A 25,497-nucleotide genomic window follows, 5' to 3' on the forward strand; every position below is an offset into this window, starting at 1 on the left:
AATCCCCAGTGGGTGGAGAGGGAAAGTGAACTATGAAAATTAATTGTGTGTCTCGTGCTCTGAAATGAAAAACACCCTGGGGAAGGCAATATCCTTCACAGGAGGAACAGCAGTGTTGGCCACAGACCAGGAAACCCTTCCCTCCGCACTGCCCCATGCACAGGGGCTGAGCACTGCAGCAGTGCCTGGATTTCTGCAGAAGGGCTGTGCTGGAGCCCAGCTTGTGTCCCTTTGCCCCTGGAGACACCCATGGCCTTTTATCCCATAGTCAGTCCCCGAACTGGGTAAGATCCACTTCTGGTGTTCTGTGTTCACTTCCGTTGCTGCTTCCTTGCCTAGGAGCTATGTGTAGATCCAGGGCAGCTGCTGTGGCTGTGCCATTGCCAACCACACCAACGCCACACAGGGCTGTGTCCCTACCATTAAAACCGTGGCTGTATTTTGGAAAAAGGGAAATTCCCTGCTTGCGGGGTCTGAAGACAGCTCGGAAATGGGGCCCTTTGCCTGCAGCTGGAGAAGAAAGCTATCTTGCCTGACACACAGATGAGGAGCTGAGCATGAGGAGCACGGGTGTGGAGGAAGGGGACAACTGAGAGTGGGCAGTGTGGGTCGTAATGGCTGAAGTAGAGTGAGGAGCTGCATGGCTGGAGAGCTGCGGGCTGCTCTGAGCTGAGGGATGGAAAGATGAAACACGTTTATTGGGAAAACCAGATGTGAGAGGCAGGAGGAACATCAGAGTGCTTTGCAGCAGTAGGAGCGGGGCTCATGCTGAACTCTCCCTTTTTTGGCTTGGTGCCCTCCTCCCACTCCTCTCGTTTCCTCCCAGCAGAGCTCAGACCCCGATCCATTCCTGGCAGAGCTCTGCTCCCCAGCTCTACAAGGTGCCCCTGCAGGGGGGGAGGTTTGCTCTGCTTTTAGGGTGATGCAAATACTCAGGGAGCGTGAGCAATGTGCAGACAGCACAGCCCTCAGCAGCACTAAGTAACCACCCAAACCCAGCAACTCACCCCTTTTCCTCCAGGGATTCCTTCATGCAGGGCTGCGACTCTCTGGACAGCCACTGATGCTCTGGTTCTGGTTGGAGACCCTCTGTGCCCTGACAGCAGCAAGCATTGTGCAGTGCCAGTAATGGGAAATCCGGTTCTGTGTCAGAGTCTCATTCAAAGGCACCTTGGCAGTGCTCAGGACATTCTGGCTGATAGACTTTCCCATGAAATAAAAAGTGCTGGCTGTTGACGTACAAATGTATCTGAAGTGAAAGCTTTTACCATTGCATCTTACAGCTTCTGGCTTAAAACCCTTGGGGCACAGTGGTGTAAAACCAGGGATAGCTTCAGGGGGCAGAAGCTGTCTGAACTCGAGGAGGAGTTCACATTGTGTGCTGAGTTGAACTTCAGAGCACTGCTCCTCCAAACTAGTGTATTTTAAACATCTACCAGTTTAGCATCTCTCTGCCTAGATGCAAAGAAATAGAAATAAACCCACTGCTGGCTGAGGCTGTGGCTGATGTGTGGGTGGGAGAGTTTTCAAGCAAGCCTGGCCATCGCTTCAGCCACCAAAAATACCCCCATCACGGCCCTCTCTGTTCATTTTGCATGGACCAAAGGCACCGTGCTCAGGTTTTTCCTCTCCATGGAAGCGTAGGAGTGGTGTTTATCTCCATGCTGGCAGGCAGAGAAGGATGCCCCACCTCTGGGAGCTCCCAGGGCTGGGTGGAGCAGGGAAGCAGGACATGGGCTTCGAGGAGCTGCGTTCCGTGGGCTTGCCTCAAAGCCAGGGCACTCTGAGACATGGAATGTGTTTCCAGGGGCCCTGGGGAAGGAGGGTGACAATAGATCTGGTTCATAAATAATGGCCCCTTGCCCTTCTAGGGATTTTTGACACACTGTGCTTTTCTGACAACAAATAGAGCAACAGGCTGTAATCCTCGGGGGCTCTTCTTGGCTCTCAAGCTGAGAAAGCTCTGGCTGTGAGCAGGCTTGGCTGTGAGGAACTCCCAGATCTGGGTGTGAAGATCGGAAGGGAAAGGCAAGCACAGCACAGATAATGCATCGAGGGGTGTTTTTATTGCCAGGCTTGGAGATTTTGTTGTCCACTATGTGACCCTTGGCTCTGTGAGGCTGCTGGGCGATGCCTGGCTGTCCCAGTGACCTGGCAGTGAGAGGCACCCAAGGGGAATGCAGACCAAGCACGCCCAGAGTGCCTAACAGGTCTGACTGCTGGGGCAGGAAATTCATCCTCGGGTGCTGGTGTGGGCTGGGGGAGCCCTGGTGATGGGAAGAAGATAGGCAGTCCTGTCTGGCTTTCAATGTGGCTGAAAGACAGTTACAGTCTTGTGAAGTATGAGACTTACAAAAAGGTCCCCAGCTTTGGGAACTGTGAAGGAAGCCCCAGCCAGCACGGACACCTTCACCGTGTCTGGTCTGGGACGATTCTGGCTGCAAGAAGCCCTGTTCACCCCGTTACTCATCCTTCTTACACACGGAGCATTGAGACCTTCCCAATAGACCCTGGCCGTGCCTCTCCTTAGTGCTTATGCCCAGTTCCACTTGCTGTCTCCTTACAAGATGAGATTTTTATTTTGCTCTATTCCTTGCCAGCCTTCCTTGAGTTTTGCCAGCTCTTCTCCTTATTAGCTAAAGGCTGCTAGACATAGAAGGAAAGCACTGCATGTAACGTCCCTTTTAAATGCCTAATTCAGGAAAATTGAGAGAATTGTTTGCTAGCGCTGTGAGGGGCGTGCTGGGGGAGATGGCTGGGGATGGGATGGGGATGGGGACGGCTTGTCTTCACATTCTTAAGAACACAGATACTCAGCATTGCTGGCGTGCGAGAACGGGGCTGGACTTTTGCCTTCTTTAGCTGCTGGAAGCCATCCAGGCTGCCAGTTCCTGCAAGCTCATCCTGTGGTTTAGTGGATAATACTGATCCTTGTTCGACTCCCACGCTTTTGTGCCTTGCAAGCGGGTAGGGGAAGCTTTGCAGGGCTCGTACAGATCCCAGCTGTGGAAAGCAGCATGAGCACTCATTATGCTTTGGAGTGCTTGCTCCATGGTTTTAATAAAACGTTAATTGTTACACAGGGATGACCATGAGAACCGTGGCAGGTTGAAGCTGACCAGCGTGTCTGCAGGGTGGAGGGTGGTGGCTGCAACTGAGCACCGATGGCTGTTTCTTTGAACTTAGCAAAGCATCTTCCCAAGCGTGCTTACAGGAGTTCAGCTTCTGCTGGCATCTCCTCTGCTAGGATGGTGTTGGTGTCAGGCCGTGGTGCAGGGAGTGGTGTGCAGAGGGGTTTCTGCGAGCAAGAGATGACGTTGGCTTTGGTGCTGGGATGTCCCCTGGGCTCTCTGTCCAAACTGGCTGCAGGGTGCAGCTGCGTCCCCCACATCAGGTGCAAAAATAGGACTTAAAGTCAGATGAGGCTCCCAAAGCTGCAAACACCAAAGCTATTGGTCACGTCTGACCTGGGATGCTGTCACGACCACGACCTGTTAGCATCACCATCATGTTCAGGTGTAGTCAGGCTGGGGGCTTCTGCAAAGTGCAGGCAGCAAATAACAGAGTAGAATTTGCAAGCAGGCTGTGTATTTCTGCCTGTGCTCCAACTAAATCTTGGGACATGTAGCAGATATATGAGGTGAGCAGATGGAGGTGTGAATGTGGCTGGCAGCGGACACCGATCATGGATTAAACATGTGCGTGGCAAGAAAGAGGCTTTCTTGGAGCAGACAGAGAGGGCTGTTGTTGCTGTGCAGCCATATTCATCACCAGCCCCGATGCTGACATCGTTATCAACGTGTTTATATGAAGCTTGGCTGCAAAATAGCTCATCATCCTCAAGATTTTCCAAGTGAGTCTGTAGCTTTACTAAATGCTTCTTTTGCTGCGCTGCCAGAAGCTCTCCTGAGGTGGTGAAGGAGGTATCCTGTGTGGCCGGAGCCATCCCTGGCCCAGAGCTCCGATTCCTGTGTGTCTTAACTCTGCCTGCAGACTGGTGGTGACCAACAGGGTACCTTTTTGTCCCGATGGTCATAGAACCATAGAATGGTTGGAGTTGGAAGGGACTCTAAAGGCCATCCCTGCACTGAGCAGGGACACCCACAGCTCCATCAGTGCTCACAGCCCATCCCCTGACCTTGGCTGTCTGCAGGGATGGGGCATCACCGCCTCTCTGGGCAACCTGTGCCACTGCCTCACTGCCCGTGGTGTAAAAACTTCTTCCTTACATCCAGTCTAAATCTGCCCTCTTTTAGTTGGAAACCATTTCCCCTTGTCCTATCACAAGAGACTCTGCTAAAGACTCTGTCCCCCTCTCTCTTATTGCTGCCCTTGAGATAGTGAGAGGCCAGCTCTCTGCAGAGCCCTCTCTTCTCCAGGCTGCACACCCCATCTCCCTCAGCCTGCCCTTGTAGCAGAGGTGTTCCATCCCTGGAAGCATTTTTAGAAGATATGCAGAACCTCAGCTCAGTTCTCACCATTTATTCTCTTGTTTTAATACATGTCATCTTATGGCTTCAAACTGCGCCAGGGGAGATTTAGGCTGGACGTTAGGAAGTACTGCTTCTCTGAAAGAGTGGTCAGGCACTGGAATGGGCTGCCCAGAAAGGTGATGGATTCACCGACCCTGGAAGTGTTCAAGGAATGTTTGGATTTTGTGTTGAGGGACATGGTTTAGTGAGTACTGTTGGTGATGGGTGGATGGTTGGACTGGGTGATCTTGTAGGTCTTTTCCAACCTTGGTGATTCTGTGATTCTGAATTGGTCTGCCCCATTATTACATGTCTGGGAATAACAGTATCCCTTCAGCTTACAGACAGAGGCAATGCAGTGTGCAAGTATCCTAGGAACTCACTTTGATTCATTTCTGGGTGTGATGGCAGCATTTGGCATTTGGATCCTCCCTTTTCCCTGCTGCTGTCAGAGGCGTGAGCAGAGTTTGGACAGTGTGCAGGTGGAGATAACACAGCCCTGCAGTGTCACTGCACGGGAGCCCGCCCAACCCTGGGCAGGACTGGACCTCGCAGCGGATGAACAGAGCCTTTTCCTGTCCAGAGTTCACAATTGTGACAACACCTCGTGGAGCCAAATGGGAGCTGACACCCGCAGCCATCCCATCCTGCCCAGGTGCGGTGTCCGGATGGCGATGTGCTGCTGGAGAGCCTCCAGCCTGCCCCAACCCTGGGCCCCCAGCTCAGTACCTCCCCAGAATTTCCCCATCCTTCTGCTGGGGTCTGTCTGCAGGGAGCTGCTCCCCCCTCACACTGAGGCAGAGCTGTTCCCCTCCCTGTTCCTGGCTGGCTGCGTGCCGCCTCGCTGAGCTGGTGCTCAGCCCCCAGGCCCCTTTCCATCTAGGGCAAACACTGAGAGGCAGAAGGCTGCTTTTGGCCTGCCTGCAGCAGATCTCTGTGCTGTTTTTGAATGCTTCCCCGTGGAGGCTGAAATCCCCCACTTCTCCCACCTGTGTGTGCTAGCTGCCAGGGGGCTCGGGGATGCAGCGCTGGGGCTGGCATCACTGAGGAAGCACCAGGTGTCCTGCCCTGGCCACAGCTCCATGCTGACTATCTCTGTGTTCCCAAGCAGAAGGGAGGGCAATTAGAATTAAATGGTCTCGCTGCAGGCAGCTTTGGGTACTCTGGGATAGGTGAGTCCTCTCTTTCCCATTTGCACTCCTGTAGCCCAGAAGCTTGCTATGGGCTGATCTTACCTAATTTTGTGTGTGCCCATGGCTGAGCTGTCTGTGCTGAGCAATTCTTGCAGTGGTGGAGATGGGGGTCCTCCAGCCATCCAGTAGCATCAGCTGCAGGGATGACGCAGGAAAGGCATTATCAGCAATGATTCTCATCCCCTTGGAGAGGGAGGAGGTTTTGTAGTGGTTTTGCAGGGGTTCTCGTGCCCTACGTCCACAGCTGCTGGCTGGAAGAACAGGAGAACCGCTGGCAGTGCTCAGTGTGGTGTGGATGTGGATCACTGCATCTCCACTACAACTTTGGGGCTGCCGGTGCTGTGTGCTCCCAGGGGGATCAGCGGCTGTTCCACATCATTTTCAAAGGAAAGTGATGTTGGTTTTCCCTTCGCTCCCCTCCGCCTGCCCTCGTTTCCTTCCCTGTCTCAGTGCCGTGCAGGAGCTCCCGGAGGAAGCTGAGTGGGTGTGGGGCTGCGGCTGCTGTGGGAATTGTTCTTATCGAGCTGCTTTCTGTCCACAAAGAAGAATAATAATGAAATCTTTGATGGTAAAAAGGGAGAAGAGGGGCCACCGTTGCCCTGCAGCCTGATCCGTGGTGCTTCCTGGACCATTGCTGGGGGTTTTTAGGGCTTTTGTGCTGCTGCAGATTTCATTGCGTGCTTGAAATATCTCAGAGCCAGGAGAAGTAACCGGGGGCTGGTGCAGGGAGTGAGAGCTGCTGGAAAAGGCCCACTGAGAAGCAAGGGAGAAGTATTAAGGAAAGCAAGTTTCCTGCCATTAGCTGGTGTATTTATGGCTGGAAAGTTTGGGGTTGAAAAGGTTGCGAACAGGCAGCTGAAAGAAGCAGAGGTGTGTGTGCTCACACACCTCTCTCTGCCATGGTAACAGGAGAGCCTGGCTGCAATGCACAGGATTGATGTCCTGGGTGCTGAGTTCCCAATTAGGGATTAATGGGAAATTTTCAGGAATAAGGATTTGAGGTCCCAGCTGATGCTCATCTCCCTCTTATCCCATGTAACCACCATGTGGTTGAAGTGGCTGGGGGCTGCCCAGGGCTGGGAGTGAGCACTGTGATTTCCCCTGCAGCCCCCTGCAGGAGGGCTTTGCAGTTGGAAACGTGCTGTGCCACAAGAATTAAGCCCATACTTAATAACTGAATTACATAGGTTATGTAGGATCCTGCTTGGATCCTGAACGACTGCACTTCCTGTTTTCTTAAGATAGTCTGACTTGAAAATGAATGAAAAGAGCAAAGGTGTTGGGTTGGGGCTGTTGTGGCTGCCTGATGTTCAAACAGATGCAATTCATTGAATGGTCTGAGTTGGAAGGGAGCCTTAAGGGCCGTCTGATCCCACTCCCTGCAGTGAGCTCAGAGCTCTGACCAGACTGACCGTGGGTATCTCCAGTGACAGAACATGCTTCCCATGAAGGCATTCACTGTCCTTTAACCAACACGAGCCATGTCCCTTCCCTTCCCTTCCCTTCCCTTCCCTTCCCTTCCCTTCCCTTCCCTTCCCTTCCCTTCCCTTCCCTTCCCTTCCCTTCCCTTCCCTTCCCTTCCCTTCCCTTCCCTTCCCTTCCCTTCCCTTCCCTTCCCTTCCCTTCCCTTCCCTTCCCTTCCCTTCCCTTCCCTTCCCTTCCCTTCCCTTCCCTTCCCTTCCCTTCCCTTCCCCTGTCTGCTGCACTGGGGACAGCCCAGAGCTCCTCACTGCCCTGCTGCACCACACTGCATTCTCCGAGGAGCAGCTGAGCCCCACCTTGACACCTGCATGGCTTTTTGCCCCTTCATATCATGGAAGTCCCATCATTGCTCCCATCACTGCCTGTTAATATCTTCTCATTTCCAGCCTGCAGCTCTTACTGACCTGCTTACACCATCACCAGGGGTTGGCTTTGGATTCAGTGTTTTTGTTCCCCTGGCAACAGCAATCTCTGCCTGCGGTTGCATCCGCCGGTGATGTTTCCAGCAGTGACACCCCATGTTCTGTCCTTCCCCTCCCCCCCACCCCCGCTGCTCGTTTCCACTGTGGGCTGGGTGCCCAGGATGACCTGAGATTAGTGATTTCCCCTTTGCTGCTGAAAGTACCTAATTTGTTTCATCTCAGGAGTGCTCTTAGTACATCGCATTGGTGGCTTGTGGCCATGCTGGGACCCACAGTGCACTGATGTCTTTCCTGTGGCTTTGCTCCTCTCGTGGGCAAAGAGCATTAAAGCCTTCAGGCACTGTCCTTCCAGGTTTCACCCATTCCTGTTTTCCAGCCTCTGATGTCTCTCAGCTCTTTTTGTGCACTAGAGGATGAGGTCTGGCTGCATTTCCTCCACCCGGCAAACCAGCCAATTGTCCTGCAGCCTCAAATCAGCAAACCTGCGCTACGGTTTTAAGCCTTTCCCATGAAGCAGGTTTCCTTACAAAGGAAGAGATGTGTGACCAGCTCTGAAATACGGCTGTCCTCACTCTGCTTCCTACTGCATTGGAAGCAGGAAGGCTCTGAATCTGGGAAAGAGCATTTTTCATGACACTTCCTGCGTCATCAGCAGGGCTGAGTTCACGCGTCATCCCCATGAAAGCACAGGCAGAGGTGATGGGAACGGCGTCTGTGTTTCCTGTCCATCCCCACAATCCCATCACACTGCTACCACCCAAGCAGCACGGCAGCCTGGCCCCGTCCTCCTGCAGCCTTCTCACCGAGGTGGATGCTGCGTGCCTCAGTTTCCCCACTTTTAAAATGCTGTTCATAGAATCACAGAGTATCTCGAGTTGGAAGGGACCCCTAAGGATCGTTACAGCTTTTCCTGGTGGATTTGGAACACAGGTGTGTTGGGGCAGAGGTGTAGAATCTCAGAAGCTGCAAGGAGCACGAGTGGAAAGGAAGGTCATTGCAACTGCCTTCTTCTGCTTTGTTTCTTTTATCTTCTTTTTCTGTTTCCTGTTTGTTTTCTTTTTTTCTCTTTTTACTTTTTTTAAACATTTTCTTTCTTGGAACGATGTGACTTCTCGTTTCCCTCACCTTCAAAATGTGCTTTGTATGGGTTGCTGTGCCTTTATTTCTGCACATTTGCAATTATCCCGCACTGGTGCTGCATGTGTGCCAGCAGCCACATGCTGGGCAGGGGGTACATCCACTATGGACAGCAAGAAAAGGCATTGGGTTTTCAATAGAAACATTGGGAGCTGCTGAATACTATTATGAACCACCTATGCTGTACTTTTGGTCAGTAAGTCTCAAAGCATTTCATTAGAAGCAGCCAGACTCATAAAGAGTTCAGGTTGCTAATTAAAGGAGGAGGTGGAAAAGGAAGATGCTGGGATGAATGACTTGCTATTGTGAGCTGGATCATTTGGTTCTCGCAGCCACAGTGACTCATGGCACCTCGTCTCACCGGGTCTGACGCTCATGACTGCAGCAGATTGTGGGTCTGATAAGAGCTGCTCAGAAAAACCCTGACTTGTAGGAGGAAGAAAATCTGCCAGAAAGAATGCTTTTGTAGCAGCCTGCAAGCAGACTGCACAGTGCTGGTTAATGTGAGTGGATAGGAAAGTCCCCTTTCTACCTCAGCCTGTCTTGGTGAGGGTCCTTCTGACGCTGATGCCTTCTGTCTCCTTAGGATGTTCTCTCTCTTGAGGCTTTTTCTCCTTGAGATGACTTTGTAGATCTTTTCTTTGGACATTGATGGACATTGTGGTCCCTCAGACCCAGCATCAGGACAGTGGTGGTGTCAAGAGCCCAGGTTTCTTCCAGCTCTCATGGCATCGTGCCGCTTTCAGCTGGGTGTCTACAAGCCAATGATCAACAGATCTCATCAGCTGCATTTTCAGGGACAGGAAATCACTTGGGGGCCAACAAAGCAACTTTGCAGGAAGCTGACTGCTCATGGTAGAGAGAAGGGCTGGGCAGTCGGTATCTGCAGTGATGTGGGCTGTATAGGACACAAGTTGCTGTCACACTGTGAGCAAAGCCATTTTTCTCATCCTCCTGCAGCCAATGGTTTGTACAAGAGCATCTCGTCCAGCTATCAGCCCATCACCACCATACCACTAAATCACACCACTCAGTGTGACATCTACCCTTCTCTGGGTACACCTCCAGGGACAATGACCCCACCACCTCCCTGGACCCATTCACCACTCTTCCCAAGAAGAAATTTTTGCTAATATCCAGCCTGATGAGGAGCTCTAGACACAAAGTGCAGGGAACCAGTGGTGCTCCATCCCTCTGGGCTGGGTGTCTGCCTTTCTGGGAGCAGCATTGTAGCTAAACACAAGCTCTTGGGTTCTGGATGTAGCTAGCAAACTCAGTGACTTGGCATTTCGTTCTTAGCTGTGGCCTAAGAACTACAGCTGGATAGCAGAGTGATTTTTTGGTTCCATAAAATCTCTGCCAGTGTCTGAGCCAGATGAAGGTGCAGAAAGGAGAGAGAAGGGTATGCTGAGCTCCCCAAGGGGAGCTGTGCACTGGGGTAAGCTGTTTACATACCTTCCTGCTTCAAATATTTACTGCAAGAACTCTGGATATTCTTGTTATTCGTTGCTGTACTTTTCCATCTCACTCCCCCCTTTCCGTGCTTTACGTGCATGTGGGTGCAACACTTCCCTTCCTGGCAGCTGTTTTTAGTGAACATGGACTCTTATGGTCAGGATTTCTTGCTTCTTGGGACTCTTCTCCAGGTCTGTTGATTCACAAAACCTTCATTAACAGCACAAGTGAGATCCATGGTGATAGCATCATCCATCCTTAGGATACACAGAGGGACGCAGCCACTAACGCAAAGTGCCCAAACTCTTCTGCAGAACAGCTTTGAGCTTCCTCACATCTTTCCAAGTCCAACCACTGGCACTGGGACACTCACTGCTCCAAATCAACCACACACATTTTTTTTCCAGCAGTTCACTTCTCATTGCCTCTGGTGAACCCCATCATAGACCCTCACTGTTCCCCACGTGATGTGGTGCAGGGAGACCCACCAACCTCCAGCACTGGGTCTACTGCTGAACCTCATGGGAGCTGTGGAGGTGGGCAGACACTGAACATTACAAATGTGCTGCTTGATTCTTCCTAACATTGACCTTGAAACTTTTTTCTTGCTTACAATATTGATTTTTAGTTTGTCTTTCTTATTTTGCCTTTTTTTCTTCATTTTACACCCTGAATGACAGTGAACCTGGGATCAATGATCCTTAATAACCCAATCTCAGTAGTGCAGCTCCAGCAAAGGGACTCATCACCCATTTCTACCACAGCAGCTTTTTGCTTTGCAGAGTAACTAAGGTGAAATATTGACATCTACATCTCTGCTTGCTTGGAATGGATTGCGGGTGTGACCTTACACTTGACAAGAGAAGAAGAAAACCTCTTTCTTTTGAAAATCAATGCTGGCGGTGTGGCTCAGCCAGCAATGAGCACCGTGGGAGCAGCACAGACCTGGCACCATGGGAGCTGCAGGCTCAGCCCAGGCTGGGTCTTGTGCTCTCCTTTAGGAAGCCCAGAGCTGCTGTCTGTGCAGACACTGTATCACACAACGAGACATTGATATTTCCGTGCACAGAGGTGCAAAGTTGCTCTGCGCTGTTGTGGTGTGTTGGTTTCTGCCATCGCTGTGTGAGCGCAGTGAAAGAGCAGAGTGCTTTTTGTGAAGGGGAGGAGGAAAACCACTGCCCCTACCTTTAGAACTCAATACTTATATATTAAAGATGCGTTCTCTGGACTAGCTAAGCAGTTTTTGTGTTTTAAAATAATATATTAAAACCTCAAGCTATTAACTGTATGTAAAATCTAGGTCAGGAGTGCTTTCTGCTCAGCGTTATTATTATTTTTACTCTGCAGTTTTTGGAGTCTGGGAAGTTGGTGCCATTGGTTTTGTGCTCTGGGTCACATGTGCTCTTGGGAAGTCTGTGGTGTTTGCAGACTGGAAGTGGGAAGGCTGTACAATTGAAAGTACGGCAGAAGTGATGAAACACACACTTCTTGCAGAAATAGACAGCAGCCATACCGCTGTTTTGCATAATTTTTCTTTATGGTTCACCCGAAGTGATGGTTTGGAGGGGATCTTAAAGACCACCCAGTTCCAACCCCTGCCACGGGCCGGCTGCACACAGCTCTGGCTGCTCAGCCTCCCCTCCACGTCTTCAGGCACCTCCAGGGATGGGGCAGCACAGCTGTGGGCAGTGCCGGGGCCTCACCGCCTCTGCGTAAAGGATTTCCTCCTTAAAAACGAGGAGAGGAGGTTTGCAAGAACGGAACCGAGTTGAGCTCACTGATCCCTGAGAGCATCAGCGGTGCAGCCCGTTACTTCGGGTTGGTCGGGGGCGTCACACTGAAGGTGCTATCCCATCCGCACCGAGAGTCTGAAGTTGGAGGGCACCCGGCCAGGACCCCGCTCACCGCTGCGCTCCGTACCCACGGCCCGGCACGGCTCTGCTCGGGGCGCGGCGCGGTGACGGCAGCCAGTGTGCGGCGGGGGCGGGCGGGGCCGGGCCGGGCGGGGCCGGGGCGCTGCTGCGGGCCCGGGGCCGCGGGAGGCGGCGGCTGCCGCTCGCCCTCCGCCATTCATTCGGCCGCATCGGCGGCGGCAGCGCTCGGCGCCCGGCCTCGCTATGGCCGACCCGGCCGTCAACGCGCACCTGGAGGGCATCATCTCCGACTTCGAAGGTGGGTAGGGGGCTGCGGAGCTGCTCGGAGCGGTGGGGGGCTGAGGCATGGATGTCGAGGGGCTGTCGGGCGACTCTAAAGGCGAAGTGCGGCTGGGAGATCCCCGGCGCCGCCCGCATCCGCCCCCACCGCCCCAGCTGTGCGGGGCAGAGGTGGGCGAGGCGCTGCCCCGGCTCTTTTGTTTGGAGCGGACTCGCCCCGTCCCTGTCTGTTAGCGCAGGATCGTACGGGACGCTTTTCTCTGCTGCTTTTTCCGAGTTGGTTTACGCGCTTTTTCAGCCTAAAACGCGGCTGTGACGCAGCGAAAAGTTTGTGACTTCCCCAGGCACCGGCCCTTGTGTGGATTCCCAGATTTTGGATACGAGCACAGCCTCAAAGTAGCCGCGAAGTGGGTAATGAACCCGTTTCAAAAATATCCTTAGCGGGAGCTGCCTTAGAAAGCGTTGCGTTTGTCGGGTGGCAGAGCTCCAACTGCCCGACGGCATTGCGCGGCTCGGTGCCGGGGGTCCCCTTGCAGCCCGTGCTTGGAGGGATGGATGGATGCCTTCCCCTGGGTGCCCGCTGGCTTTCCAGGGAAGGGAGGAGAACAGAAGCAAGCGGGAAGTGTGCTGCTGCCCATCTGTGGTTCCGGATAGGCTTTGGGGATGTCTCTGCTGCAGCCATTGAGAGGGCGTTTAGGGGGAACTCATCTCAAAAGCAGAGCTTTGGAAAAGCGACAGCGTCCCCGCACTCAGCGTCCTGGCAGTGCCCCAAACTCAGCTCTGTGCAGTGGTTTTTAGAAGGGGGGGAAAAAAAAATAGTAGAGATCTGGGGGCTGTGATGAAAGCTTATCCAGCGGCCGTGTGTGCTGCTATAGGCTGAGAGAACTTCACCGCCTCCTGGTGAACTCATTCTTGCATTCTGCGAAGGAGCAAAGTATTGTTTTTCCTGCTGGGAAGCCGAAAGCCCCTCGGTTCCTCTTCCAGGTCGGGCAGGAAACGGGTGGCAGGGCTGGGGGCTCGGCGGGCTGTCCTGGGTTCTGCGGTGCCGTCACCCCGAGCTCCAGCCCCATCTGTGCCCCCTCTGTGCAGCCCCTGGGCTCCCTCCTGCAGCCGGAGCGGGGGTGGAGGGTGAGCGGGAGGCCGAGGGAAGCCACATCCTGCAGCAGGGCTGGGGCGAAGGGAATTGGGGCATGGAGCAGCCCCAACACGCTGTGGGTTTGTGGCACTGGGCTCACAGGTGAGTCTGCGAGTGCCCTTCAGGAGCTTGGGAGCTTCCTCGGAGCTGGCGTGGTCACAGCCTTTTCCTTTGCCTGCCTCCATTGCATTTAAATCCTCGAGGAATGAGAAACCCCAGGGAGCCCTGAGGCTGCTTGCCCTGGGCTGTACGTGTCCTTTAGTGGCACTTCCTCAGCCCCTGAGGCTATGTGCTCCCTTCCCTATGGAGAGGCTACAAGAGCCTTGCCCTTCAGCGGGGATCCAGGCTGTGTTTCTCAATTTAATTAGTTCTCTGGGTTGCACAGCAGCTTCCCAAGAGCAGGGCAATTAGTTTTTGGCCTGTAGGGCCGTAGATGCAGTATTCATGTCTGCTGGGTGAGTATCTTAACCTTGGCCAATCAGCCAAAAGTACCATGCGGCAGCAACACTGGATTGCTGGCAGCCAGAGCCCTCTGTGTTCCTGAACCACCTTGTCCTGAGCACCTTGTCCTTGTCCCTGCCTGCTTTCCTCCCAGCATCTCTGCCCCACAGGTGCCTGTGGCCGCTAGATTACAGCAGGCAGTGGTTTAAGGGCTGGGCTGTGGGCTGGAGCTGTTACCCTCAGTTCTATGAAGGGTGCAGGGGCCCTTTTTGGAGTAGGAAGGGGTCACAAACATTCAGCTGTAGTTCAGCTTCCAAATCAAAGCATTGTGTGAACGGGAAACATAGCACAGCAGGCTGTGTCCTGCACGTGATGGAGATGGCCACGTCCAGGCACCTACATGCCCACCAGGTTCCTCAGCACAGGCACTGAAGCCGTTTCTTTGACTGGCAAGAGTTTCCTTGCTTTGTCTGGAGGAGAGCAGCACGAGGTCTTGCAGTTTGCCGGTGTTTGCAGAACGTCGCCGTTGTGGGTTTATGGATTTTGGCAGATCTTCAGCAGCATTGCCAGTTCAATTCTGCCTGAGCCCTGTCCCTGTGAGCAGTGGGAATGGGGACTGCAGCAGTCACTGTCTGGGCTGTGGCACACCGTGTGTGGTGTGTGAATGTTGAATGAAGCCCAAACCATCCTTATCCCACTCGGACTGAACGATGCTGCGGTGTGGGTCTGTCTGGCTGCAGCCCTCCTGGTGGGACTGTGCAAAGGGGAGGTGCACCCTGCTCATAGCTTTTGGTTGCTGTGGTCTTCCTGCATCCCATGGTGTGCATACAGGGCTTGCTGTGTAGTTCCTGGGGAGGGAGAAGAGCCCATCCCTTGTGGAGCACAGCCCGTGGGGAGCTGAGGCTCCTTGTGCTGGAAATGGCTCACAGCAAGCAATGCCGAGCTCTTTGCCAGTGTTGTCAGTTAACACCAAATCTGTTTCCTTGTAACGATGTTGAAACAAAACATTTCCTAGCGGATACAATCTGCTAACAGCGGCCCTGTGGGGCTGTAACTGCCAAAATCTCAGGGTAGCACAGTGGGCTTGGAGGCAACTTCCACGGCTGGAGCCTGGGTAGGATGCAGAGGCTGCAGCTCTGACAGCACCGAGCAGCCTGGTGGGGTGGCCCTGCTGCACAGCTGCTGCCCCACTGCTAATATTAGCAGCAGCAGAGGGACGGTCACAGCACTATGTGGGTGATGTGCCCTGAGTGCAGTCCTACGTGGAGCCCAGGGAGGGAATGGCTCGTGTTCCCCTGTGTGTCCTGTGGTTTTGCATGGCGAGCTGTCGCAGGGCTGTGTGACGAATGGTGTGCAAGGCTCAATGCCTGGAAAAGGAAATGCAAAAAGCCTTTTCAGATTCTATCTCGGATCATCGCAGCCCTAGGAGTGAAACGAAGCTCCTGGACTCCAATTGTTGCGTTTCCTGGGCTGTCCCTAAAACCTCATGCTGTGGCCAATCCCATCTGATCCTCCTTCATCTCCATCTGCTCATGGCTGCGTTGCTCCCAGGTGTCCTTGCAGCTCTGGGATGTGGTGGGCTAAGCTGTGCTGAGAGTTTTCTCTCTTTTCTCTTCTTCTGATCCACATTTCTGAGCCCAGATCAGACGGATGGGAGCTCCCCGCCAACTCCTCATTTCATGCAAAGGTTCAGAAAGTACCAGTGGAAGGCAGGAGCCACGTTGTCTCCAGCACAAGTGCTCTTTCTTGTGCCAAGGGGAAAAATTGTCTGCCTGAATCCAGCAGCAGGGATCTGCAGTTGCGGGTTGTTTTTTTCCTGTGTATATTTAGTTCCTTGGGAATACAGAGGTTAGGAGGGAGTGGGAAAGGGGAAGCACAGGATGCGGATCTCTCTGTTCACGTGAGCTGGTCGGTGGGGACAGTCTTTGGCCCATGGTAGAACGTAGAGTTGCCCAGAGATCGGTGTTTACAGCCATCAGATGCAGGGAGGGCTGGGCTGTGTATCCTTAGGGATGGGCAACCACTGCAGCACAGAGCAGAGTGTCCTTGGCTCTGCGTCATCTTCCAGTGCTGGTGTTACTGGCGAGCTCTCGATGTGCATTTGAGAGCCATCTGGGACACGGTGTCACACTGTCCCTTCCCTTTGAAAGGTTCCCTTATGATCCGGCCGTGGGTGAGTCTTTGCACCTGGGCCAGGATACAGCTTTAGCTGTGCCAGCATTATGCTGGTGCCTGGGTTCCTCCAGGTCTTGGAGCTCATGCAGCATCCTCTTCCAAGTGCTCATTGCATTTGAGAGACCGTCCCTTCATCTCTTGGCTAACAAATGCTCACTGCAGTGTGAGAGCATTGCTGCCTCCCTTGTCCTGCAGCCTCACTGTTGGGTGCTGCTTTCATTCCTGCTTTGTGGGGTGCTGCTCTGTGCCTTTTCCCAGGAGCCAGAACCCAGGCAGCTTCACGAATAGTCCTGTGCTGGGACTTGTCAGAAATCCAAAGGCAATAATGGAAAGCCCATAATCACTCCAGATATTCATGTTTCTAACTCTGATATTTGATATTTAAGGCAATGTCTCTAGGCAGTACCACTGCAAGGCTTGTTTCCTTTCCTGATCTCCCTCCCTGTGCTGCAATGAACTCTGCAGTGCATCTTCCTCACTGATACAGCGGGACAGGAAGACAGCAATGATGCCAAATTGGGGGTAAGCTTATTTGGAGACTTCACTGATGGAGCACTGGCAGCTCGCACCCATTGCTGTAGCAGTGCCCCTGCTCCCTCCTTACACAAAAGCCATGGTTAGGAGCAGCCCTCGGGCAGCTAGGAGGCTTACTGCTGTCCTCGGCTTATTCCAAAAAGCTGCTCCAGATTGATGAGAGCTCTGGTCTCCTGGCACTGTGACTCAGGCTTTTACCATGATTGCTTTGTGAGGCTGCTGGCCAGAGCTCAGCCCTTGGGGCTCCTGGGGACACCCAGGCTGGCTATCAGCTCTTTGCATGCCCCAAGGTGAGGCACCGTGGGTGGCAACACTGCCTGGCTCCTGCACCTGAGTTAGGGGACACGTTGGGGACGTCTCCATGAGTGCTGCTGCTCCTTGGCTGGCTCAGGCATTGGCCAGCACTCAGAGCTGGTCCGTGTTGAGATGTTCTCTTTCCATAGAATCATTAAGGCTGGAAAAGACCACGTAGATCACTAAGTCCAAACCCAACCCACCCCCCACTGTGTCCCCCAGTGCCACATCTCCACGGCTCCGGAACACCTCCAGAGATGGTGACCCCAGCACCTCCATGGGCAGCTGTGCCAATGCATCACAGCTCTTTCTGAGTGGAAATTTTTCCTAGTATCCACACTGTGCAACCGTCCTCCCACTACAGGAGGTGGCAGTTGTGTGATACATAGGGCACTACCCACACAGATGACCCCCTCCTCTCACCACTTCTACTCATTTATCTCAGTTTTATTCTCAGTACCAGCATGTTGCAACTCTGCCCATCGTATTATCAAGCTGAGATTGAATCACTTAATGATTGAATCACTTTTATCACCCAATCCCTTGCCACCGAGGCTCTTCACCACCCGCCAGAGTCATTCTGACATCCATTTGAGTGCCTGGAGCTGGGACCTGTGACTCATCTCTGGAGGTGTCTGGCCCAGCAGCTCAGTGCTGTAGTTTCCTAAACCCAGCTGTGCAAGGCCCATGCTTGCTCTTAACCCTTCATAGCTGTGGTACCCTGCAAATCAGCACCGAGGCTGATATGGGGTCTGCAAGTCCATCTGCGTCATCATTTTGCCTTCTAGGCAGTAATTGTAAAGCATTTTGGAAACATTAGTGAACTAAACCAAATCTGCTCTGTCCCCTGGGAGGCAGAGAAGATTTATTTCCTGCTTCTCTCTCCCTTTATGAAAGGAAACTGGAGCACAGACCGGAGGCAAAAGCTGTGCAGAGAGCAGTTCACAGCCAGTAATGCAGCCTGTGGGGTACGGGGTACACCCTGTGCTGCATGGGGTTGTCTGTATGGACACACAATGAATATAAGGGATGTAAAATATACTGGTGTGATCTGGAAGCATTTTGCTGAGAGTTAGTGGTTATATAAGCCGAAGTGTAACAGAGAATCAAAGCTAAAACCTTTCTAGAGCTCCATTATAGGGACTGGAAATCTGAGATTTTGACTTAATCTGTGCGTGGATATTATTTTTTTTTTTTTTTCTATTCTTGCTTCCAACTTTGCAGTTGTGCTCCCATTGCTGCTGGATGGCTGGGTTTGCTGCATCGGTCTGAGGCTCTCTTTGTAATCTGCTGAATAGGAGCAAAATGCTGCTTGAACAGCTTTGCTCATGTCAGAGCTCTGACTTGCATTTAGCCACAAATTTCCTCCATAATTCAGCTCTTGTTAGGGGCTGCACAGTTCACAAAGCACTGCGTGGTGACAGCGTGGTGCCAGCATTATCCTACATGCAATCTCTGTGTCAGACCATGAAATCTATTAAAGAACTTCTTACTGATGCTGTTGGGAAGTTGGAAAAAGGATTTGTGTGCGCACAAACCATTTACAACAGCAGATCATCATTCCATATACATTGCACAGCTCCCTTCCTCCTTCTTTAGGGTTTATCCACAGCATCCATACGGCCTGTGGGTACATGAGGAATATTGTGCTTGTTCCTGTAGCTGCAGCATCTCATGCCTTTCATTTGCCCAGAGAAGTGGTGAACATCCCATCCCTGGAAGCACTGAAGGTCAGGCTGGATGGGGCTCTGAGCACCTGATGGAGCTGTAGATGTTGGATAGGCTGGATATTAGGATGTTAGGTTGGATATTAGGAAAAAATCCTTCTCAGAAAGGATGGTGATGCAGTGGGGAGGTGGGGGAGTCATTGTCCCTGGAGGTGTTCAGGAACTGTGGAGATCTGGCATTGAGGGACGTGGTCAGTGGGCATGGTGGGCTGGGGTTGGGCTTGGTAATACAAGAATTATTTCCCAACCTTAACGATTGTGTGATTGTGTGACCCCGTTCATTGCAGGGGGGTTGTGACCGGATGACCTTTAAGGGTCCCTTCCAACTCAAACCATTCAATGATTCTGTAGGGCATCCACCTTTGCTTTGGATGCTGGCATCCATCGGCATCAAAGATGGTGCTTTCAGGTAAGCAGCACTACAGTGCATCCCCAGGTGTTCCCGTGCTAACACAGAGAACCATCTGAGCTGGGGCTCAGTCTACATGGGGAGCATCCTGCTGCCCAGGACAGGGCTATGGGCAGCTCTGCTGGCCCTGAACAGTTAATGTGTGGGTTTCAGGGGGGGGGCTGCTGAAAGCTGACACCTGCGGCCGCTGCCTCCCCCTTTTTCCTCCCCGGGAACAGGAGGTCGCCATCTGGTAGCAGTTTAGAGAAAGTCAGCGCTCTGAAACGATACCATTGTATCGTGTGAAATGCCGGGACGACTGGCTGCCCTATTCCCATAAGGCTCTTATGTGTCTAAAAACGCAAGGAAAGCTTTCAGTGCTTAAGCAAGCAAGCAAATGTAACCCCTGGGTTACAGAAACCATGTGAGGGGCAGAGGATGTTTAATGGGAAGCAGCGAGCCCGGGGCTCACGTTGCAGAGCAGCTAGCACAGGTCCTGGAGGAACCAGCATCCCTCTCTGTTTATTTTGGTCTCCTCCAGAGCTCTGTGCATAGAGGTTTCCTTGTATAAAGCATCCCCTTGCCTGTTACTTGGGGTATTCTGTTTAAAAGGAAGAGGGAAGAAAGAAGGAGCAGATGTTGCTCTGCTGGCTGCCCCTTCCCACGTGCTGCCTGGAGCTGTGTCATTTCTGGTTCCCAGTGCCTGTAGGGACATGAGGAGCCTTTGGGCAGGAGCTGTGCAGCCCGTTGTGTCCCCTGGGAGCCCCGTGTCCAGGATCTTTCCCCCTGGAGAAGAATTAAAGATGTGTCTGTGCCTCCTCGGGAACCTCTTGGCTGCTGCATGCGCTGCTGGGACTTGAACCAGACCTCTGTCCTAGTCTGCAAGATCCCCGAAGAGCAGCTCTGACCGCTGGTGCCTGACCGCAGCGTGACCGGGAGGGCACAGTGTGAGCATCCCCAGTGCTGCAGCACAGTGCACGGACTGACAGACAAGCACTTTGCTGCTTCACTGACCCTGGTCTTGCTCAAGGAGTGCTCAAGCCCAGGGCGAGGGTGTGAGTTTGGGCATTTCTTGCCCATGAGCATCCTAGCAGCAGGTAGAGGCACTGCTCAGGGCTGGGACGTAGCTGTGCTTTTCCAGAAAGGAGCTTTGAGTGAGGAGAAAGAGCAGGCAGCAAAAGGAAATCCTGACTTTGGAAATACAGATTTGCTTTCTTACATGTGTCAAAACATTTTCTGAGGATAAAATTACTTTCCAAAGTGCTGAAGGCCCCTGCACATGCATGTGTTGGCATTCGCTTTGGTAAAGGCTTGGCGGCTGAGTTTGGGGCCAGGGACGCAGAGCTTCTGCAGTTGCCAGCAGAGCCCCACAGCAGGTGCTGCCCACACCACCCCACATGCAAGGATTAGTGTTGGGGCTGTCGGATCTGGGCTGCCAGCTGTCCCTGTAGCACGCTGCTTCCTCACAAGGGGGTTGGCAGCAAGTGGTTTGCAGCCAGGGCATGGGGTCATGGGTAGGGTTGGGTTCGCATCCAAAAGGAGTCATAGAATCATAGAATTACCTGGGTTGAAAAGGAGCACAATGCTCATCCAGTTCCAACCCCCTGCTATGTGCAGGTCGCCAACCAGCAGACCAGGCTGCCCAGAGCCACATCCAGCCTGGCCTTGAATGCCTGCAGGGATGGGGCATCCACAGCCTCCTTGGGCAACCTGTTCCAGTGCCTCACCACCTTTTGTGTGAAAAACTTCCTCCTAATATCTCAGACACCTCATTTTAGGGGATTTCTGGCTTGTGGAGCTGCTGCCTTCCAGTGGATTGAGTCATGAGTTGCCTGAATTGGATTGGAATTGGTTAAAAGGAAAAGCGTGGAAATGACAACACCTCTGTGTGCGTACTGCCCGCAGCGCAGGCACCCCGAGAGGAAGAGGAGGAAGGGCGATGCTGTGTGCTGACTGCTTCCACCTCCGCTGCCTCCAGCACCAGCTGGCAGGAGGATGGTGGGGCTGGGGAGACCCTGCAAGCACCAAAAGTCCCCTGGAAGGTGCCTTAGCAGGGACAGGGCCCTGCAGTCCAGCTCCCTGCTCAGCCCCGGCTGTGGGGATGTGGCAATGGAGCCTCAGAGAGACCTGTGCACTGCCAACGGGCCCCAGCACCGCACGGTGCTGGCCTTGGGCTCCTGTTGTTTTCATTAATAGGCCAGTTCCATGCAGGAAGCCGGGAGGAGGGTCCTGTGGAGCAGAGGTTGTTTGCTTTCCTTTCTTAGCTCTGAGCAGGACGGGCTATTTTTAAGCTTTTCTCTTTTTTTCGAGAGCTGTTTTGCTTCCTGAGGTCCTTTTCTCATTTCTGTGCAAGGAGCAGGAGTGAGGTGATGCTGAGCAGGGCAGCCCTGGCCATGCTGGGGACTGTTGTCACTGGAGGTGGCATCCCAGAACAGCGGTGCATTGAGGGTCACCTGTGCTCAGAAGTGGGAGCACAGCCCTCTGGGTCAGGCTGGACACAGAGCAGTGACCAAACTTGCTGGAGGTCAACCCAGGCACCAACATCCCTGTGCAACCAGCAGCAGGAGATGGACGTCCCATCCCGAGAGCTGCAGGTGGGCAAGCTTTCATGCTGTCCTCAGCCAGGTCAGGGTTTCCTTTGCAGAAGGAACACCACTGGGGCCCAGGGCTCATTTTGCTGTCAGAGGCAGTCCAAGCCATTTCCAGCCCTACTGAGGAATGGTTGCTTTCCCAGCACCCCCGTACTCCATTGCCACGCAGTGTGGGCATAGGAAATGATATTTGGATGGCTTATCATAGAATCATTAAAGTTGGAAAAGACCTCTAAGATCATCGAGTCTGACCCTAGCCCATCCCCACCATGGCCACTAACCATGTCCCTCAGTGCCACATCTCCGTGGTTGTTGAACACCTCCAGGGATGGTGACTCCACTGGGCAGCGTTCTGTGACCCTAATCACAGCTTTGCAGCTCTTCCTTAGACTTTCTGAACCCTTTTTGTGTCTGGGCTTTGACCTTATTTTCATTTTTGCAGTGGGGCCCAGAAAGACTTGGAGAAAAGCCATTTCTGGGTGTTGTATGCAGCCCAGCCCTCCGATAAAGGCAGGGGATGGCTGTATTCCAGGAGCTGTGCTGAGGGCCGTGGGCAAGGTTGCCTTGGGCTTGGGGCACTTTTAGGGGCTTGATGTCAACAGAAGGAACTGTGTGTTCCCCACTGACGATCACTAGTGCCATCTTTGCTTTTGGTGATAGCAAATGGACGGAAAAGAGCTGAGATGGCAGAGGTGGTTCACAGCATGAGCCCTGGAGAGCAGCAAGGCTGTTTGACTTGGTAACAAGCTTTTGATACAAAAAGAAATCCCCAAAACACATGGCATAGGGACATTTCCAGAGGGGCGTTTGCAAAGAAAAGAAGCTCGCCAATATTTCTTTGCTCTCAGGTTCCTTGAGAGCATTTACATTAACTGTCTGTTCCTGCAGACACATCTGTCATTAGGTAATTAGGCTTCTTTATTGAAGGAAATAAAAAGGAACTGAATAGGCTGGCAGGAGGAGTGATGAGCAGGCTTTAATTGCCCACCATGGACAGAACGGTGATCACAGCCATCAGGGAGCTGGTGGTGTGTGGCTGTGCTGCATCCCCCACCGATGTCCCCTTCCTGCAAAACTCAGCCTAGGCTGGCCTTGCACATTGTTTGGAAGCTGGGACTGGGGAGAAGAATGGTTGAAGTGTTATTAGGGATGTGACAGAGAAAGGAAGTGGCGGAGAACTCTGTTCTGGTGAGCCTGAGCTTGGTGCTGGAGAGCTGTGGACCTGCCAGATTAAATCTCGGCTTGGGGACTATTTAAAATTGATTCATTGTTCTTGGAGTGTGATAACTGAGAGTTAGATGCAGATCTCTGCTTCCTCCTGAATATATGGAAGTGCAGGACGAGGCATTGGCACAGGCTGCCCAGGGAGGTGGTGGAGTCACCATGCCTGGAGATGTTCAAGGACCATAGAAATGTGGTACTTAGGGACGTGGTTCAGAGGTTGTGGTGGGGATGGGTCAACAGTTGGACTGGGACTCTGTGCCCAGGTGTTGATCACCAAGGAGATAAAGATGAGTTGGCTGGGTGCCATACCCCAATGGCAGCACGGGGTTTTCATGCTCAGCTTGCCTGCACGTCGTGTCCCTGACACAGCCTGTCCCAGGCATGCCGTTGCTCCCCAGCACTTCCCCTGCTGGAGACTGAACAGTGTTTTTGGGTATTCCCCCTAAAAAGGCAAAACAGCCCTGAGCTGCTTGTGTCAGCAGCTGTGATCACGATCTGCTGGTGAGGCTGAGCCGCAGCGGCTGCCACGTGGACGCTTCCCTGCCCTTCCCTGCCGGCAGCTGCAGCAGATGGTTCCCATTGCTGAGCACAGGAGCTGCTCTGCAGCACCCCGATGTGTGCCAGGGGCTCTTGGCTGCAGGACGAGGGGTACCCAGGAGGCCTGGAGGGAAAGCTGTGCTCGAGTCTCCCTGACATTTCTGGTGTCTTGTGTGATCCCAGTGTGGCTTTCAAAGACTGAAGCTCGCCTGTAGTGTTCTGTTAGAGGAAAGGATGGGTGGGCTCATTGTGTAGAGTGGCGCAACCCAGGTCGGCCTTCCCATGGAGTGTACAGTGGGGCAGGGAGCATCGCCTGGCGGATGGAGGCTGCCCCTGGTGATGCTCTGTCCCCTTTGTGAGGCTGTGGCTCGGAGCCAGCAAGCTGACACTGTTGTCCATCAGATTTCCTTGGAAGGATTCCTGGCTGTAGAATCCGGGCCTCCCAGCTTGCTCCTTCCTGCACTGGGGGGGTCTCCTGTTATTGTTTTTCAAGCACTTTGGCTTGAATGATCTCTAAGAACCGTTTTAAGGATATGAGCTTTTGTGACTGCCACCTTTGTTTTTTTGCAGCATTATTTGGGTTTGATGCTCTTCTGAGATTTTCACTTGCCGGATTTGGATTTGGATGGCAACAGTCAGTGGGCAGCTGGTGTTTATCCTTTGGGTGGGAGAGGCAAAGGGAAGCTTTGGAGTGTTTGGTTCTGTACCCCATTGGGCTGGGAGCTGCTCCGGCTTTCTGGGGCTGCATTTCCTGCTTCATGTTCCAGCTTTGTTTCTGGGTTTGTTGCTTCTCTGTCCCTCTGTTCCCTGTGTGTTAAATGGGATTGTGAATCCTCATGGCAGAGCGGAGGAGCGATAATGGGGTCACATTACTGGAGGTTTCTGGAAGCGTCTCTCGAGATGCTCAGATGGATGGTAACTAAATTCTGAATTCCTCTTAATTTCTTTCAGCTCTGAAAAGATCTTTTGAGGTCGAGGAGGTAGATCAGTCTTCAAATTCCTCCACCCCACAAAGACGGACCCCGAACCCTCTCCTCAGGTCCACCGTGTCCAGCTCCACGCAGAAGTTTCAGGAACTCGGTGCCAGGAACTCGGAGCCATCTGCCAGACATGCAGACCCCACAGCCCAGCGATCCCCCAAGGCCCCTCTGAGGAGAGTGGAGCACTCCGGACCCAAACTGCCAGAGCCGGTGTCCAGAAGAACAGAAATCTCCATTGACATCTCATCCAAGCAGGTGGAGAACTCCACTTCGGGGTTGTCGAGGTTTGGCCTCAAAAGAGCAGATGTGCTGGGGCACAAAGCCCCGGAGCCCACCCCGCGCAGGACTGAGATCACGCTCGGCAAACCCCAGGAGCCGGGACTGCGGCGGGCGGACGCCCCGGCATCGAAGATCCCCGAGATGCCCCAGCGCAGAGCGGAGCCGCCCAGCGCTCCCGTGCCCGACGTGGCCACCAAGCGCGTGGAAATTCAGGTAGCCAAGGCTGCCGAGGTGCCAGCCCCGCTGGCACGGCAAGTGGAGAGCATGGAGCATGTGCCGGCCCCACAGCCTCCCCAGGCAGAGCCAAAGCCCCAGCCGGTGCTGATGGAGAGCCCACCAAAGAGAGAAGAAGGTGAGTGAGTACGGCCGCACTGTGGGTTGGGAACTTGGAGCTTCCAGCTCGAGCAGTGATGGCTTCTGCGGCTGAGCTTGCATCTTGTCTCATGTGTCTACATACATGGCTGTTAGACTTGGTTTTATGTTGGCTGAAAGAGCTGTCAGTTGGAATGAGACGTGCTATCAAGCTTGTAAGAAATAAAATGAGCAAATGCCAAAAGCTTGGGTGCTTGCGGAAGAAGACACTTCTGCCAGCACAGACCCGCCTGCCTGTGCAGCATCTCGGAAAGCCTCTGACATGCTGGAAAATGTGATGGTTGTGGAGGTGTTGTTGTGATGGGTTGTTGTTTAATGTTGTTGTTTATAGTTGTGGGGCAGAAACAGCCTCTTCATTAGCAGGAGTCAGGGTTTTTTTTTTCCTGCTGGTTGCTGGAGCCAAAGTCTAATAACATCATGGATCAGAGCCAGTATTACACTGGAGCCCTGCCTTCTATTAGCTGCATCTTGTTTTCGATTAATCCCGTATTAGACATGAAAGCCAG

The 25,497-nt window shown here is 53.1% G+C and overlaps 1 protein-coding gene across 5 annotated transcripts in view; it reads left to right on the forward strand.

Moving 5' to 3' along the window:
• Positions 1-25,497, forward strand: part of SEPTIN9 (septin 9) — a 95,552-nt gene that overhangs the window by 35,048 nt on the left and 35,007 nt on the right. For 4 of the 5 annotated variants that reach the window (XM_010721262.4, XM_085240504.1, XM_010721263.3 and 1 more), the window contains one exon: positions 24,312-24,971. In XM_010721262.4, coding sequence (XP_010719564.1) covers positions 24,312-24,971 — 660 coding nt within the window. Of the gene's footprint in view, positions 1-11,997; positions 12,334-24,311; positions 24,972-25,497 lie in introns of those variants that run through there. The other variant, XM_085240505.1, reaches the window with a different exon arrangement.

This window comes from Meleagris gallopavo, chromosome 20, assembly GCF_905368555.1.
Source record: "Meleagris gallopavo chromosome 20, MGAL_WU_HG_1.1, whole genome shotgun sequence".
NCBI classification, from domain to species: Eukaryota; Metazoa; Chordata; class Aves; order Galliformes; family Phasianidae; genus Meleagris; species Meleagris gallopavo.